This window comes from Eleginops maclovinus, chromosome 2 (genome assembly GCF_036324505.1).
Source record: "Eleginops maclovinus isolate JMC-PN-2008 ecotype Puerto Natales chromosome 2, JC_Emac_rtc_rv5, whole genome shotgun sequence".
In the NCBI taxonomy this organism is placed as follows: domain Eukaryota; kingdom Metazoa; phylum Chordata; class Actinopteri; order Perciformes; family Eleginopidae; genus Eleginops; species Eleginops maclovinus.
Genome location: NC_086350.1, coordinates 18,153,376 through 18,172,425, shown reverse-complemented (window position 1 = coordinate 18,172,425; position 19,050 = coordinate 18,153,376). Strand labels below are relative to the sequence as shown.

Genomic DNA, 19,050 nt, shown 5'->3' with positions numbered 1-19,050 from the left:
CTCTGTCCCCTGTTCTCTCATGTTGCTCTGCTCCCTCTTGCTTTTATCCATATATTGTCTTTCTTTAGGCTTGTAGGCATGTATTTCCACACTTTTCCTCTTCATGGCTGCAGGCTCACCTGTCCAAAATGCCTATTGTTCAGGGTCAAAAGCCTCAGGCCAAATTGGGTCCTCACCTTTAATGCTATGACCTTTACTCTGACTCACATTTGAACTCAGCTTTCTTTATCTTTTTACCCGAAAGCTCTTTCCCGTGCCTTTGTTCATAATTAGTTTGGTTTCTCCTCATTTCTGTCTGCTTCCTCCTCCTCCTCCCCCTCAAATCAGACGACAGACTCTTCCTGCTCATGAGGACGGATTCATGTGTGGGTGGTTTTGCACGGGAAGCTACATGTTCCATCATGTGAAAGAGCTTTACCAAGCTTCATCCACAGATACCGTCACGGCCTTTCAAAGGCTCTGCTAAGCTCCTCAGAAGAAACACTCCTAAAAGGTTCACGTCAGTTCTTCGCCCCCCTTCTGAAAACATTCTGTCTCACTGAGGTATTTCCTGCCTCTGTAATTTCATCATTTTCCATAGAAACGCCCCCTCCACCTCTTGTGAACATTTGTGTGGTGAGGGGAGGTGAAATTCTGGAGTCATTAGTTTATTTTAGGATAAAGAAAACTTCTTCTCTGCCAGCACTCCTCCCCTCATACGTACATAGTCGGTCTTCGCAGCGACACACACACACAGGCTTAGTCTGTTCTTGGTGAAGTTCTCCCAGGCCAGTCTTTGCCATAAAAGGCAGCAGATGTCTCTTTCTCCCTCACCAGATCAGTGACAGATCAGGGCAGGCCAGGAGGCAGGAGTAGAGGGGAAGTGAGGCCGGGGCTGGGTACATGTCTCCCGGGCAGGGGGGTGGGGGCAACCACAGCCTGCCTGGCACCAACAGGAACCAGACAGACTCTTGATCCAAAAACATGGCAGAATAACACCATGAGAAAAATCACATGCGCAAAACGGATGTCTTTTGAACTTATTAAGGAGAGGAGGGGGGGTGTGAAGCAGGAAGACAGACATGCTGGTGTTTATCTGCAATAAAACACAATAAGGAAACAGGGCTGTATAGTCGGGTGACACCGGGGTCAGTGCTGCAGAGGCTGAGGACTGACAGCTGTTCAACGGTGTCTCTCTTATTCCTTTCACTTTTCCCAGCAACACCCCCTCCCCCCAGCCCCCTGCCGTCTTTACTAACTCATTTTCCTGCTGCACCACCACAACTACCCATCTAACGAACTATTTCGTACGCAGACACCTGTGGCTTTACACACACAATCGAACACACGTCTCTGGCTGTTGCTCCCTTTCCCTCTCAGCTGGTCCCAACAGCTGAGTCACAAGCCTGATCCCAGCACAGAGCTCGGGAAGATCCAGAAGAAGAGGGTCTTGTTTTGGTCTGAGAGAGTGCACCTGTGCAAGCACGTGTGTGACGACAAGTGTGTGCACGCAGCATTGATTTTAAGTGCGCCAAACATACATCTCTCTGTCCCCACACTGGTGCTTATATGAGCTGCTGGGATGAATACAGAATAAAGTTAAAGGAGGAGCAGCCCTCTGGCAGGTTCACCATTCTGTCTCATTACCAGAACCTGGTTCCAATTAATCCTGGAAGCGCTTGAGGACACATTACAGAGCTGCGCTGGAGAATTAGTTTAAGTGCTTTCTCTAAAATACTACAATTTGTTACTAAAGAGCTCCCTCTTATCGCTTTGCACACACACACACACACACCCACACACACACTTCAGACTATGCTTATTATATATTTATATATTTGTTATTATTAACATCAACATTCAAACAAGCATTGAGAGACACTGGTGCACATGCTATAGGGTAAAAACTAGAGGACGTGGATATTGTGTTCAGGTCTTTGATGAATACAGCATAACTCTGGAACCAGTTTAACAAAGCTCACTGAATCACTTTGCTCTTGAGACTGCGCCAACAACATATTGCACAATCGATGCTTCTAGAAGGCAAAGGAATTTTACCAGTAGCATATGGAAGCAATTAATGCAATCTGCGAGGGAACATAAACAGCATGTGACCATCCAACAAGGAAAATTGTGTCTAAAACAGACAAATTCTGAGGGATTAAACTTATCCTACATGTAGAACCTTCATTTCAGAGAAGAACTACATTTTGTCAGCAAAAAACATCTCAAAACAAACACAAGACATTTGTGTCTCTCTGGAACAAGAAGAGGCACTCCAAATTGCAAAGACGTGCTTTTCCGTATCACACCCTGTCCTAAATACAGTAAATACAGACCCCTTGAGTCGATGATAAGGTTATGAGAGATAACAAGCATCACAAGCAATAGTCAAAGGACTTCTTCCCAACATCAAAGAAATGAAACACTTCAAACTGACCTTTAGACAAACACCTGATAGGTCAGAGAGTGAATCAATCGAATATCAGGAAGTAGCTCCTACTGATTGTAGGGTTCACAGCGTTCAAGGGGTTAGAAAAATTACAATAAAAAATCAATAGCAGCAGGATATCCGTGTAATCTCCGATAAGACTGGAACAGAGAACTAACTTGAGCCATTTTGTAAAAAGAGCTTCAGTCAGGAGGATCGGTTTTCTTCTAGTCTGGCCTCCTGATCTATTTCAAGATTTAAATTGAAGAGACTCAATGGCCCTTTTCCCCTGAAAAAACCACAGACAGAGGAGAGCAGGCAGTCTGAGAACACTGAAGCTGAACCACAGGAGCCATTACGGAGCTAAAAAGAGACAGAGTTAAGGATGGACCAAACCAGACGTTTGCCTCGCAGTACTCAGGCCTACACAGTAAACCGCTCGGTCAGAGTAGTTTCTGAAGTTTCTAAAAGGGCACTGGTGTTCAAATATTTCCGTCAGTTTGAGTTCTGGAGTGAAGAGATAAGCAGGAAACAAAAACATAAACGGGACAGCCGCCCCCACTTCATCAGTAGCATCACCGGGGCGTCAGAAGTACTGTAAACCAGTAAATGGGAATTGTAGCTTGGGTTCAGAACTAAACATGTACACACACAACCACACATTCACACCTCACTCAGCTACTAACCATGGTTGTGGCTACCCCCCCTTTTCCCCTTGTCATCCTAGGCTTAACCCCTTTCAGTGGCTCTCAGGCCTGCAGAGTATGTAAGGACCCCCTACCAGCACTATAATGGGGCCTCTTTAACATCACAACACAACGTGTGCGACAGGAAAGGGGTCTTTGGGTGGAGATAAGAGCGGATCGCTGGTTAAGCACTTGGAAAATGTAACCTTGTTAAAAGAAGGTTAGCTGGGACAATGGGCCGGTATGATAGGAAGCAGTCTGCAAGGATCTTATGACCGGGGAGCTGAAAGAGATTTCTCTACACTCGAGTCAATCCAATCAGTACATCTGAACTGTTACCGAATGAAATAGTAAAGCAAAGAAAGAATGTGTGTTTGTATTCAAGTAGCCAATATACCAAGAAATGTCCACATGTGAAAAAGGGTTAGAGCGTTAAAATCTATTGTAGCTATCCCACTCTAGTATTCATACCTGCATCCAAGCCAAAGGCATTCAACCATTCACTGACTGGTTAAAAGTGGAGCTATAAACAGGTTTACGCCCCCCCCCCCCCCCCTCATAAAACCAGAAACTATGCATCGTTGTTAACTTTGATGGAGTGTTTTTTGTTCAGTTTTTCCTATACACGTCACATGTGTGAAAATCCCACTCTATCCCTCCCAGGGAAATACGGTTGTGTATTTCCTTGTAAGCAGCTGATTTCTGTAATAAGGCACCAATTCCATTTAAAATAGGAGCAGCACAACTTGTCACAGATCTTACAATATACATTACATAATGTGCAATAACACTCAGTGTCAATTCTCTCTCTCTCTCTCTCTCTCTCTCTCTCTCTCTCTCTAAATGGGGGATATTTCTCTCCTCACCATCTCTCTATGAATGTTTACAGACTACAATACATTTTGAGGCATTGGCCCTTTGGGCTGCTGCTTAAAACACACACCTGTCCCCAGACTTGAAAGGTAATGGGAAACCTAAGCAAAGCATCAACAGGACGGTCGTTCCCCCCAGGAGCACAGACATAATGACTGCATGTCTTCTTCACATGACACATACAGTATATATGACGCCTGATACGTCATATTGTCGCCCTGGCTAAAATACTTAATATAAGTAACACGTGTTACTTACCATTACTAGAAAACCAACAGTATGTTTACAGTAAAGGAAGAGTCACAAAAAGGCAATCATGTTTCAATTTTGCAAGAGTTTCTTAGCCTGTTTCCTTAATTCTTAAATTATAATGACGCCTACAGTGTGGATGCGATTCTCTCAAATTACTCTATAAGGATTTACAGGCTCGTTACCCTCAGTGTGCTCATTTATCCATATCTTTTTCAAAACCAAAAACGTTTTAAACTCTGACTTTAAATAATTTCCTCTTTAGGTTAAGCATGCTAAAACGTTAACAGCCGCTTGAATAATTTATGAGATGAGGAGACGGTGTCCCATTTCTCTTGCTCTTGTTGAGTCTTGTTAGTGAGAGCTGCAGGAAGAGGAATGAGGCGTTCAGGCTCCACGTCCCCTACCACCACCGGCTGCTAAATTGCTGTGACCCCGGAATCAGAGGGTCCTGGCACTTGTGTAATTATTACTGAGAGGACACAACTACTTATCCGCCAGGCTGAGTTATAGCGGCATGGTAAAGCATTTGGTTTTAAGCAGGCAACAGGCGGGACATGAGCACCAAGTAGCGTTACTTATTCGGTTCAAAATCTCAGTCACCGGAGGTCTGTAACTGTGTAATAAACTGCGGAACGATTAAATACAAGGTCGGGATAAAAATATAGTGAACTAGGTTTAAGCTTCTGAGAACAGCATTACACGAGATACTAAAAAAGCAAAAAAGTTATAAACTCGATAAATACGTCTCCATCGATCCTCCGAAGCCTACATGCATTACGCAAATGTGACATTTACAGTACAAATTCGGCTCTGAGACAAACAGCAGAGACGGTTATACCAAATATGAATGCGAACATTGTTTTACCTTAGTACTTTTCCGACTGCCTGAAGGACCATTTTGCAACTTAGTCCGTTTTTGGAGTTTCTCTGAGAGTGCATGTCGGTTTTATCTCCAGAAAAGGAGCAATAATCTCCGACCATAGTTTAAAACATGAAGACCACGGATTTTCTCCACTACAAATTACTCAGGTGATGGATACGCGAATCACACTGTAGTTTGATCTATCTAAAGCTCAGACTATCTGACTGCACAGCCAAGAGGAAAACTTTGTCAAGTTTAGAAAAGACCCTCCCTCCCCGTCCTCTCGTCCAATGAGAGGAGAGGGTGGGCGGAGTGTGGTGACGTCAGAGTCTGCTCATATAGACTTTAGGTGAAGTTACAATGTAGCAACAGGTGGTCAGCCAGTAACCGCGGAGTACAATGGAATGAAAAGGTGTTGCTACATGTAAGTGCCTGCTATGGACCAGGTTTACGTTAGCATGGCTTTTAAACAAAGGACAACACATGTAAATACACTTAGCAGCCCGTATAAAAGCTGTACACGTTCCTAAAATGGCAGTTTCAACAGCCCTTACATTAATGCACCAGAAATATAGCTTTGAACCAAAGAGGTCTTTTAAATAACAACACATTTTGTCACTATATGTACATTATGAAAATGAACCATTTCCAAAAAGGACTGTAAAATGTGGTTTAAGCTCCAGCTGTAGTTAAATAATGTTGCCAAAATACATCCTAATTTTCACAGTGGTAAAAATAACTGATGTAATTTTGTGTTGGCTAAAAAGCAAATTTTCTAAATGTTTAAATATTATACAAGCTATTAAAAGATCAGTAAATTATATGTTAGGCTAAAAATCAAAATCAACATGGTATGTTTCAGCAGGTTTACTATTACAATACAGCTCACACACAACCTATAACTTTAAGTTTGAGTATTTTTTTGGCGTGAGAAGTGGTGCCTTGTTTAAGTGCAGCGTGCTTGCAGGGACAACATTCCCCGTGTAGATTCTGAACTTGGAGTCCATCTACGAAAGCTGGCAGCAGTAATGACATGTTCAAACATGTCAAAGTTGAAGAACCAGCAGGGAATCACACAAATCCTGTTTGAGAGACAAAGGCGGATTCATAGGAATATCTAGAGTTTTCTGTGTGTGTCTTTGGGGCGAGGGAATTGTTTGTAACAATTATTTCAGAAGCTTTGTAGCCGATTATTGACATGATTTGAAGAACACAAAGTGAATTCTAATGCAATTGTCAAAAGAAGGCTGAGCCAATAACAACCAAGTACAAAATGAGGAAATGAATGTGGGGAGTTGAGCGACTCATGAGAAGATTACAACTACAGAAGTGTTACAAAGCCATCATTTCCTTGCCCTTCTTCCCTCTAATTATTGCCTCTCAATAAACCTCCTCTCTTATTCTCTTCTTTATGGTTCTCTTCACACATTTCTCCTCCCTTTCTGGATTTGTTTTACTTGCTTCTCCCTGTCATTGTCTCCCCTTCTTTTTTCCCCTTCGTTTTTTTACTCCTTAAACAAAACTTGTGGGGGACATGGTGGAGCTTCAGATGTGAGAAACCCTGGACCAGCTGACTGCTGTTATACAGACATACTAATCTGTGGGATCTGTGGAGCTATGTGCACTCTATGCATATGGGTGGGTGTAAGTAGTTGCATGAGGAAGATAAAAGAGATTGTGAGGGTGTTGTATGTGAGGACTGTGCTTATAGAAGTGTGTCATTTGTGTGTGTAGAGGATGCAGACATGCTGGTGGAGTTTACTATGCAGTCTGACCCTCTGAGGGGCCTCCTGTTTATGGTTGAACGTGATTTAAGAAATAATCTGAAAATGATCAAAAGTGACAGAGGCTTTCTGTTGCCCCATTTTACATAAGACACAACACGCACCGGACTGGTAGTGTGTGGAGCTGTGTGCTCCACACACTAAAGAAGAGAGACCAGAACAGGGCACTAACTTTTTCCCTGGTGCTAAATATAGCATCAGCCTTACTGGCCAGGCTCATAAAGAATACAGAGGACAGTGTCAGGAGAGACAGGGGAGGGGGGCATGCCGTTTGTGTGTGTGTGTGTGTGTGTGTGTGTGTGTGTGTGTGTGTGTGTGTGTGTGTGTGTGTGTGTGTGTGTGTGTGTGTGTGTGTGTGTGTGTGTGTGTGTGTGTGTGAAGGGGATTGAAAAAGATAGTGTGTGCTGCTTAATCGGTGACTGTGTAAGCAGGTGAGTGACCAGGTGTGAGAGGGTTTGTGGTGGGGCCTGGGGTTAGACCCGAGTACAAAAAAGTCAATGTGTCTGCAGAGTATTAAAAACTCTGCAAACAGGTATCACATTTTTGGTCAGCTTCGTAATCTTGTTAACCTGTTTTTTTTTCTGAAATGTTCTGATTTTAGTTGCTGTATTTTTAGTTTTATACTTATTTATTTGGATAAAGTTCTTACAATGGCTAATGTTGGAGTCTATGTTTGTCATATACCGGCTTCATATAGACTTGTATAAACATACTGTAAAGTGTTGTGTGATATATATAACATTGTAAAACTGTTGATATAGATGATCCATAGAGTACTTTGGTGCCACTTGTGACCACCCAAGATAAAGCTGTGCGTTGCTGTAATGGAAATCTTGTGCTCAGGGAACTTTCCATTCATTTGCTCGTAACTATTAGATCTGTGCGGTCGCTGAAAATTAAAGACATCCATTCGAGATCAGGGGGGCTTGGCCTGGGCCTCTAAACTCAATGCTGGACAATGGCGCTTTGAAGAGTCAGCTGTGAAAGTGGAACAAGCCAAATAGAGTGAGCTTTTCTGTGGTTTAACAGGTAGTTTGTCGGGTTATGCGAGATGCAGGCTTACAGAGCAGACGGAGCCATCGAGCTGCTCGGGGTGGACCCGCTTATACAACGTCTGACGTGCATGGAAAAAAACGGGCACATACCATCGTCTGAAAGACAGAAGTCTACTCTTTCTTCTCCGCTAACGTCACAGTCACGGTCCCTTCCACTATTCAGACAAGACATGGCATCACTCACATGCCACCTACTCTCAACAAACCAGATGTTTGCTGGCACTATTCCAACCTTTCACAGGAATAACAGTTAAAACAGCCTACTAATATCTTCAACGGTTATTTGAGGTTACATTTGAAATGGGTTACATGAGAACTTTGATGGAAATTAAAGATATGTTGTACTATAAACCACACAGGAGATACAGAGCTACATTAAAAGTCCCAGATGTAATAAGAAAACACATCCCTTGTTAAAAAGTTGGGAGGAGAAGAATTAAAGGCAGTTGACGTCACTGGTCTTGTGACTGATGAGTAAGATAACAAGGGGAAAATAGACAGCAGAAAAATGTAACTTATTTAAATAATTACAGTGTGGACGTTAAGGGACTGTTGTAAGAAACATGTTTTACTAGCATGTTGAAAACTAAAGAACTTAATCGTCGCTTTAAACCATGTACTGATGTAGGAAGAGCCACCAACTCTTATAACTTCACAAAAACACATTAAAAGTGGTCCAAAATTAGAAGGATGTTTTTCGACTAAATCTGTTTGCCTGCAGCGCTCTCTCTGCTGCCATGAGATGGATGGCTGGCCCAACAGGTTGGGTCTGAAAGTGAGCGGACATTCCACCTATTTCAGACAAAGAAAACACTGACTCCAGGCCAGCAGCAGATGAGTCACAAATGCAGCAGATGAGCCTTGGGGCCTGGCAACAGCTCAGCCCCTGCCCCGCCAACGCAAAAAATCTTCAGCCAATCATAGCCGGGATCAAAATGACAGGCGGGTCAAGCGGCCAACCATGTTAAAATCAAAATGAATAAATACAAATCCGAGCAGTTCCAAGTTTCTCTGTAAGAACTTCAGTTGGCGCTGCGTTCGGGGTGTGTGGGAGTGGTGAAGAGTGTTTAGGTAAGGTCTTACCCAGTGAAAACAGTCCACACTGAAGGTCTTTAGTGCCTGGGGTTTTTCTATAGGCCGGGATAGAAAGGTCAGCAGGGCCGGGAGACACTCTGCACACTGAACCCAGCGACCCAACCGGCAATACCAACCAGTCGTTTCTGCAGCGACAGCGAAAAGTGTTTTAATTATAGCTAAAAATGCAATATCGCTCCGAATTCTTCTCCTTCTAAAAATTAAAGAACTGGTTCATCTCTTTCCTAGAACCAACTTCAACTCTTTCATTCACCTGTGTTTGTGCACGGCATGAAACGCTGAGTATGCATAGCCCGTACATTATGGAGCGTCTATATAGTGTGTGTCTGTGCATGTGCAGAACCTGAGCCAAAACGCATAGCAACAAATTTGGCAAGAAGGAGTCTGCCTGTGTACTTAATGACATTTTTATCATGCCTTTATTTATGAAGGGTACGAGCCTCATCTCTGCAGAGCGCTCTTATCATACACACTGTGCATTAAGCACTGATTAATGGCATTTTAGACATCATGTTAATGTTTGAAACCATTTAGAAGTTGAACTAGAGATCAGATCTTGCCCTTTGGTTTTAATTTGACCTTCCTTTCCACCTTTAAGACATTCAAGTCCTCTTTCTCTTTTTGCACGTGCGCCCCTTTCCTCCCTGGCTTCATCTCTCCTCTGAGCTGCATTCCTGTAGGGGAAGGGCTGCATGCAAAGACATGCCAGCGCACTCTGCACACGCAGTTTGGCTAAACAAAAGAAAAGAAGATCTGAGGAAAAAACAGCAACATGAAGAGTGAACTAAAGGATGTCGAGGGCGGGAGTTCTCCGGAGTTTAGTGTAACTTGTTTGTCTTTGTTTGGCAGGTATCTACCTGCAGGTATCTCTTTGGCAGGTAGATGTGTGCACTTCTTCAGCAAACAATTAAACTGTATGCTCCATTTAACAGCTGCAAGGGCACAAAGGAAAAGTACTTCACTTGCTTATTGCTTCTGCACACATAATCTAATTAACATCCAAAATGATAAACTGTTTCTGCGTGTTATCTGTAGCTATTATATATAATAAAAAGGAGGGAGTAGCCAAGTATGTTTAGAGACAGGCAGCCATGTTCTGCCTGGTTTATGACTGAAGGAAGAGAGGGCTTTAGCAAGATGGAAGACAGGAGATGAGAAATACCAGACTCGTGTCCAGAAGTTTATAAATCACCATCTCCATGGACACTGCGTAAATATCGGCGGGAATGGGGCAGAAAGGAATATGAAGAAGGATATGGGCGAGGGGGAAGGTAGTGAGAAAGAGGGGGGCAGTTGAGATTAGGTAAATTAGAGGGGTGAAGAGAGGGCAATGCAGGAGCAGGGAAGTGAAAAACAGAACAGAAAAAAGAGAGTGAAAGAAAGCAGAAACTGAGATTAGGATGAGAAGAGTAAAAGAGTTGGCGCTCGGTGTGGGAGGTTGTCACAGCATGCCCTGGCCGCTCGCTGTACTCCTCCTCCCTACATTCCTTAGCAGGGGAGAGTCTAGATCCATCCCATATTTTGCCACCTGGGCTGTAAAACACCTGTTTGTGAAGTGTAACACACACACACACACACACACACACACACACACACACACACACACACACACACACACACACACACACACACACACACACACACACACACACACACACACACACACACACACACACACACACACACACACACACACACACACACACACACACACACACACACACACACACACACACACACACACACACACACAATGGGGATAGCAATGTCAGAGGCTACAAGGTCACGGTGAAGAGGTCAAGGTGGAACAGGAGAAGATTGTGGGGGGGCTGAACTGTGACATGCTGCTGCATCACTCAGGTGTTCACAGCACATACAGAATGTGATTCTGTCCTGAGGCTTGAGGCCTGCAGGTTAGAGACTCACTCCATCAAAGTCACAAGATGAGTCACATGACGAATAGGACTGGGACAGTGTGGGAAAAAGGCTGCGCCGTGCACTAACACCAGGACATGTACCTTCAGAGGAGATCATCTCTGCCAGTAATGGACACTTGTTTTCCTCTTTGATTAATCTGCAGATTCTTTTTTAGATTAATGAATTTATTAAATGGCTGAAAATTCTGAAAAAAAAGTTGGCTCCAGAGTCTTTGAACTGATGGCTGTTTGGCATATTTGAGTTATTATACAGTGAAGCTGTGTGCATGTGTTAGGCCTCATGCATAGCTGGAGGAAACAGAAAAGGTTACTGAAGGCTACCCAGCTTCCCAGAAATCTAATAAACCTCAAAAAGGAAAAGAATGCGGCTTTTCCTGGGAGGAATATGATAACCTTGGCACTGAGGTAAGGACACAAACACACCCACCCTAAACTTCTGATCTCCCAACTGCAGATAAAATTCAGAACATTTCTGAACCAAACCAAAACATTACGAACAGATTAGAGCTCCACTGTAACCCCCCCACAAACACACACAGACCAGAGAACAGCACAGAGCTCACAATTCCCGAGACAACTCAGGTGTGAGATTGCCACCTGCTGGTGCAAAATGTAGCACTTTTTTGACATCAGGTCAATTAAATCAAATATATTTTAAAACCTGCAGAGAGGCTAATAGATGCTGAAGACAGGATCAAAAAGGAAATGAAATTGTGTTGTTTTCAGCATTCAAGTTGTAAAAAAAGCTGGGTGTATAGGCTGCATCTGTACGAACATTACCCACCTTTGGAAAAAGCCTCTCACTGCAGTCAGAAACTTAAAGCTAGACTGAGATTTCCATTCCAGGTTTTATAACAAGGATGTAGATGTTCTGTGTCAGCGTGTGTGTGTGTGCTTTTTTGTGACACTTCAAACCGAACCAGCACTATATGCTAACGCTATAGACGCCAGCATCCTTGGCAGAAAACTAAACGAGTCACTTTCCACTGATACTCTGGCTGAGCAACCAGAAAAACATAGAAAAAAGCGAAGTGTGAAACATTAAATGTACATTAAGCAAAAGCTAAGCAATTCAGGTGTGGAGAGGTGAGGTTTGGGGGAGAAAAGGCGGGAGTTTGTGACGTAAAGAAGAGGCGCAAAGGGAGCTGTGGTCAAACATGTGCTTTACTGTTTGCTCAGGAGCACAAGAGGCAGTCTGTATGTGGGAGGAATAGAGAATAAAGTGGAGGGGGCTGGATGGAGGAGAAAGACCTTCATGGAACACAGGTACAGATGGAGGGAGTGGAGGGGAGGTGGCGGAAAAGCATTTTTTTAGCGCCCATGTTTGCACAGAACGTATGTGGGGTGGAGAAGGGTGGGTCACGGGGCTTCAGGGGATCGGAGAATTCTTTAATGGTCTTAAAAAAAAAAAAAAAACAGACTGGTATTTGCAAAATTGTCTGAGGGGGAGATGCCTCAATTAAAGAAGCTGAAGCGCAATGTCAGACTCATACCAATACTACACAAAGTAAAATAATGACATGGGACAGAACTACATAACACAAAGACTGAGGCTGTAAGTTATCCATAAAAGAAAATAATATTCCAGAAATAAGGAGGAGGGTGTGGGTATCAGGCTCACAGTTTGGGTGGCTTCCTACTTAAAGGCAGTGCATGCCCGCCCTGATACAGCTCATTAACCCCGAATTGAGGGCATTTAGTCACAGATTTCCTACCGAGGGGAATGTGGATGTGACCTGTACAGCTTCCCAGAACAAACTCACACAGAGCTTAATGTAAAGAATGTTCCTTTAACACGGTCTAAGCTGAGTAATTGGTGCTGAGGACCTGACAATCCCAACTGCACTACAGTGGGGAATGAGTGACTGATTGATGTCGAGCAGTGCGTTTCTGCTTGAGTGACCATGTCGACATATTTTACATATCACATTCAAACAGAGCTTGATGGAAGAAATGAGGCAAGTATTTGAAAAATGCTTCAAATCTTCATTATATAAAAAGGACAGGTGTGGCACAGCTTCACCACGAGGCAAACCTTCAAAGCAGCCATCACGTCAGCATGCACGATAACGATTTAAAAATCAGCTGATTAGATCAGCACGGTGCCTAAAGAGCACAAGTCAAATCACATTAGTGTGCTTCTTCACACACGCAAATCTGTTTCTAGGTATATGACATAACTGGTAGAGCGAGGCAACATTCTGCCAGGCCGGTGAGATGCAAACAATAACAAACATAGAAGAGGGATGAAAGGGGAGGTTTAGGGGTCCCCTTTCCCAGGGGAAATGTCTCATTTCCTGCATCAGCAGACAGTACAGCTCTATCAGACTGTCTGGCATGTGAGCAGAGCGACGTTGGTGTTGGGGATGTTATTTCACCCCAGACTGTGCCCAGTTTGCTCTTTGACCCTGAGAACAAGGAAACTAGTGACGTGGTCTAAACTCGCTGGGCTGGAGCTACTGACCAATAGAAAACAAGCTGTATTTACATAATATTCTACACAATTCAAATGTTTTCATTATATCTCCAAAAAGTATCTTTTGTTCATTTAGTATAACTATTTTCAATGAGTCACTTTCAATCATATTTTGAAATTTTTATTTTAAATCAAGTGTTGGGGTCTTATAATGGTTTTCTATCATTTCAATATTTAGGCTAACATTTTGATTCACTTTTTAAAAAAATATAAATTGTGACAAAATGTCCAGGTGCGTAAACATAAATAACAAAGATAAATTCTCAGTATTATTATTTGTGGGATAACAGGAAATTGTACAGAGTTAAAATGAAAAATCACAATTTCAATGAAGGCAGAGTAAATGACAACAAAACCTTTTGAAAACAGTTTAAATAAAAACTGAAATGCATAACCTTCTATAAGACTGCTGTAAAAACACTAACCGAGAAAGAAACCTGGTTCAATAACTATTTTCTTAAGTATAATCAGAAGCAATGTGGTTTCCTTCAGGATGAAACTTAATGTATTCCTCATCTCCTTGTCGACCTTCCTCTATTGTGAAGTATCCTTTGAATCTGTGTAAATGACGTGGGCTTCTGAGAATACACTCATGTCCGTGCATCATCTCATTAGCAGTGTTCCCCGCAGATGTGAGTGTGCGAACATCATGTGTTCGTCAGCTCGAGAGCGTTTTGTACAGTAGCTGTTATCTCAGGAGCTCATCGCTGGAGTTGCCACGGCAGCAGAGGCTCTCTGAGAGGCCCTGCTTGGCTTTCAAAAACATCCAACTCACATCTGCTGAGAGAGAACAAGGACACTTTCACAGAAGAGTACAGCCAGTGCATATCAACACACACACACACACACACACACACACACACACACACACACACACACACACACACACACACACACACACACACACACACACACACACACACACACACACACACACACACACACACACACACACACACACACACACACACACACACACACACACACACACACACACACACACACACACACACACACACACACACACACACCATTTTAAAAAGTAATTTGTGCCATAGTGCTTTCTTTAATCTTCTAATAGTTCTGACCCTGGGCTGTGAGTACACAGACAATTGCATTTTAGAAAGAAAAAAACCTTCTTTAATGTTCTATGGTACCATTAAAAAAACTAAACATAAAAGACGGACAACAAAATGTGCTTCCTGATGACTAGACGAGATCTCGCCCCCATCTGATAGCGGAGGAAACTCTGGTCCATTGTGTGAGTTTGATTAACACTGAGTAGATGAAGGCGTAGGAAGTGGTCACACCCAGGATTGGGCAAAGAGGTGAAGACGAGCATCTGACTGATTAACAAACCAACAATCAAGCTGGTGGAAAACATGAGCCAGTCAGCTCTGGTGAGAACGCGCCTGTGTGCATTTCAGCCCCTAACCAGCTTATGGGTTTACCTAGGGTTATGTGGCTGTGTGGCAAGAAGCAACACCTCTCTGGGATCTCTCCAAGGAGGATACTTAACCACCAGCACCTCCCATGGACTCATAACAACAATAACACTGCTACCAAACAACAGCAGCAGCTCAACAACACCAGGTCCTGATGGTTAGCCCACAGCGATTTCCGTCACACAGAGCAACACACCAGATGCTACATTCTTTTTTTCCTCACAATAAATGTGTTCCAGCCAAAGACTTGCTTTCCTGTAATTAGCTTCAGCAGAAGAGCATGTTGGGATATATCAGGAAATAGTTTCCAGAGGACAATCAGGAGGAAAAACACACTGGGTGTATGTGTTTGTCAGAGGGCAAAAGTAGAGTGGTGTTTTTAGCAAAGACGCAACGACTGCATTGTGTGTTTCTGTCGGGGCCACGAAAGAAAAGAGGAAGGGCCGGCCCAGGGAAGGTCTTAGAGACAAAGAGAAGAGGCAGCCAATGTTATGGAAATTCCAGCCAAAGCTTTAGGGCATTGCTGTGATGATAGTGGAACCACAGTTCTGCACTTTTTCACATCCTCAACGACACATACAGCACCAAACGAAAAGCAGTCCTGTCGTGTACAGATGGTGCATCAATGAGCGAGGGAAGGAAGTGGGCGTAGGCAGCTGCTATCGGTGTCGCTGAATGGGAAAGTAAGAGAGAGACGGACAGAAAGGACACACAGGAGAGGTCAAATCAATATAAGTCCCTGGAGCAGGGATGTGTGTGTGTGTGTGTGTGTGTGTGTGTGTGTGTGTGTGTGTGTGTGTGTGTGTGTGTGTGTGTGGTCCGCTGCTTGCGTCAGTTTATTAATGAGCACTGACGTTCACATTTTTCTCTGTCCTTCAAAGATGTATCACTTCCGATGGTAAATGATGAGCGGGAACAATCTAATCTGACCCTTTTTACGAGCAGATGAGGTCAGTGGCTCTATGAAACATGAGTGTGTGAGTGTGAGTGTGTGTGTGTGTGTGTGTGTGTGTGTGTGTGTGTGTGTGTGTGTGTGTGTGTGTGTGTGTCCGCGTCATGGGATTCAGGTGTTAACAAGCGTCTGATTGGCTTAGAGGAGTAACTGGCTCCCATGTGGGGGGATTAGTTTATGCAGCGACATCATCGCTCTCAAAGGGATATAAGACGTTTTTTAAAAGCATTGTGCACATCTGTCTGCAACACAAAGACAAAGCAAAACAGAAAAAGATATATTAAAACACACAGGCAGAAACCATAGCGGCTGCAGTGGTACACAAAGGGCTTTTAAGGTTATTCCTTGTTTACTGGCAAGCCTATTCTGCAAGTGAACATAACAAATGGTGCTAATGTCACCTCAGAACATGCTGTAGTCAGCAATCTGCAGCTTCCCTGCTCGCTCCGGAGCAACCTCTTCCCTACAGCTACTCTGATTAAATGCAGTCTCACAAGAAAGGAGTTTGATGTGTGTGAATCTGAGCGTGACGTAGGTGGGATGCAGCTGTGCTTTTAAGGATGCGAAATACGACAATCTGTTTAAAATAAAGTTGCATTTCTGGAGACAATTTTCCTCATCGTTCGCTCTGGTGTTTTCTTGGTAGCAGCGCTATGTCAGATGGTAGATAATTGAAATAAATGAGGGGGCATGGCGGCCAAAGGCACTGCAGCACAGAGGCAATTACACAGCTATGCAGGCAGGTATATACATTAGTATGTATGCTTAAGTCTGAGAAGGGCAGCGGATAAGGAAGGCCTACCTACTCCCTACCACCTTCTCCGTTCAATTAGGGTGCAACAGACCACCTCCTCCCCCTCACTCTTGCCTGGGACAAACTTTGACAAACAGGAAGTGAGGCGTCCAGGCACTTCCTGTCTCTCTTTAAAATGGGCCTCTTTTTCCCAGCAGCAGCACGGAGAAGCCATGGTCTGCTGCAACAACGGCTACGACACATTTCTCTGCCACCTCTGCACTTATTAAAACCTTGCAGGATGTTGTTTTGATACTCAAATCTGCCTTACCTTTTTCCTGCCACCTGACCAACCTACAAACAGAGCCAGACACAATGAAGCCATTCTCCAATCGGCCCACCAAGCAGCTGTTTTTGTCCAAGCTTACAGGGCACCTGCTGCCTCACACAAACAACTTTCACTTTACTACGCTGCACTTAATATTTGTCTGTTCAGCACTGATTTAAGTCCTAATCAGGAAGTGCATCCGAGTGTGCTATGGTTCGCTTTCTTCCTGAACAACCTGATTATGGCTTCAATAGCAAAGGAGATGCAAAGACGTCCAGTGTTTTTTTCCTTTAAGCGTGAGCATTACCGCACATGCTGACTGTGTGGGTCTAAATGCGGAGGTGAGGTTAGTGCAAGGCCATCGCTTCTTTCATATCCTGAGCCAGCAGGACTAGGCCGCTCCTAAAAACACATGCACTGTGTCAGTGTTATGCAACTGGCCCAATGTGTGAGGTCTGCTCTCTGCAGGGACTCGAGGGCAGGTGGAAATAGAGAAGGACAGTTAGTCAAGTATAGACTGACAGGCTGCTTATATTGTGGCGTTGTGCCCTCTATAGGAGGAGTAAACTAAAGACAAGCTGGGCAGAGTAAAAAAGGTCATTCAAGCCAGAAATCTAGGTAAGGAAATCCAAAGATGGAATTGTTCTAACCTGCGCTCATCTGGGAGCAGCCATCATCTTAATAACGAGTTATAGGGGTTTATTACTAAAGGTGTGCAGCTCGCTACAATGAGTTCCAATAGTTGATTTTGGCCTGCATGCCCCATTTGTTACCAAGCCAAGGAGCTTTTAAGTTGGTTTGTTTTGTTTGTAGAATAACCTAAAAACTACAGTCCTGCTTTTTATGAAACTTGGTGGAAGAGTGTAGTGTGGATCGGAATCACAGGGCGGATACAAATTAACAATAAAAATAAGGCATTTGTCCTTGACGGGTCACTCTCCAAGAGCCCCTCTGGTTTAGAAGTAGTGTATGATAAAAAATAAGTTGGAAAGTTGGGTTGCAATGCAAACCAATAACCGATTAGACACAACCAAAGCTACAATTTTTTTTAGAGTTATTTTCTCATGAAATTGGTTTCAAAATTAAAGGGTGCATCTTGCTTTGCAGTTAGAAGTCCAGCCAAAATGACAAAGCAGATTGATTATACAGCGCAACAGCCACAGCAAATATTGCCATCCAATTCCTCCAGGCAAGGCTTTTAATAGCTTTTGATTTAGCCCAACTTTCCCCAAAGACTTCCATTCTATTCAGTCCCATCTGAGTGACGGAGCAGCCTCACAAGGAGGGGAGTCTGCCGGACTGAAGGGCAGTGTGGGGTTTGTTGGTGGAGAATGGCGGCCTTGTTGAGCTGCTTGCCATGCTCTGCAAGAAACCAGGCCTGCCAAAGATAGCCTAATGAGAGACACATGGAAAACAGTACGGCCCGCTCTGCTAATACAACACATGCAGTAAGATGACAAACTCAGAACTATTTTTCCCCACCACATATTATAAAACCAACTGATCAACTGACAGCAAACACACTCACGCCTTTGTACTATGATGGAGTCTCTAAGTCTAAGTGCAACACATCAACAGCAATATCACACAGACACGTTTATCCTCGTAACAAAGAGGAACATTTGATTTTCTGTTTCATGCTGAAATTTCATACGGAGAATTGATGGTAACAGCTTGATCCATTGACGTTATTGCAGAGGGTTAGAAACAGAAACAAAAAGGCAGAAAACTGATTAAAGCTGAATGAGAACTTGACCCGGGATTCAACTCAAACTGTGCCTCAGGACTGTTCTGTCAGAGCAGGCCCTGAAATAGATCTGGCGAGTTTGTTTGAAAAATAGAAAAAGTGTTTATGTGTACATATTACAGTAAGGTCCTCTATAGAACATTTCAATAGTGTCACAAGCCTGACATACAAACCCAAGCTTAAAAACAAAAGCATGGCTACTTTGTTGTTAGATATACTTCATTGAATGCAAAACTAATGAGAGTACAGTACACTTTTTTCAGGTGCGATATTGGGTCACAGAAAAGTGTTTTCAGACTTTGCGTTTGTATATGAACCCCATGAGATACAGTATGATGTGTCACACATTCTTTAGGCTGTTTTTCCTGTGTCCAGTATTTATGATTAGATCCAACAAAAATAACTGATTCCAGCT

At 43.4% G+C, this 19,050-nt stretch overlaps 1 protein-coding gene across 4 annotated transcripts in view; it reads right to left on the bottom strand.

Annotated features, from left to right (window-relative positions):
• The window catches only part of mob2a (MOB kinase activator 2a), a 60,124-nt gene that overhangs the window by 8,375 nt on the left and 32,699 nt on the right, over window positions 1-19,050 (bottom strand). The window contains exon 1 of one of the 4 annotated variants that reach the window (XM_063901354.1): window positions 5,087-5,305. The exons of the other annotated variants lie outside the window; for them this stretch is intronic. Within the exon in view, the coding sequence (XP_063757424.1) occupies window positions 5,087-5,202 (116 nt within the window). The 5' untranslated portion in view covers window positions 5,203-5,305. Of the gene's footprint in view, window positions 1-5,086; window positions 5,306-19,050 lie in introns of those variants that run through there. 4 annotated transcript variants of the gene reach the window in all.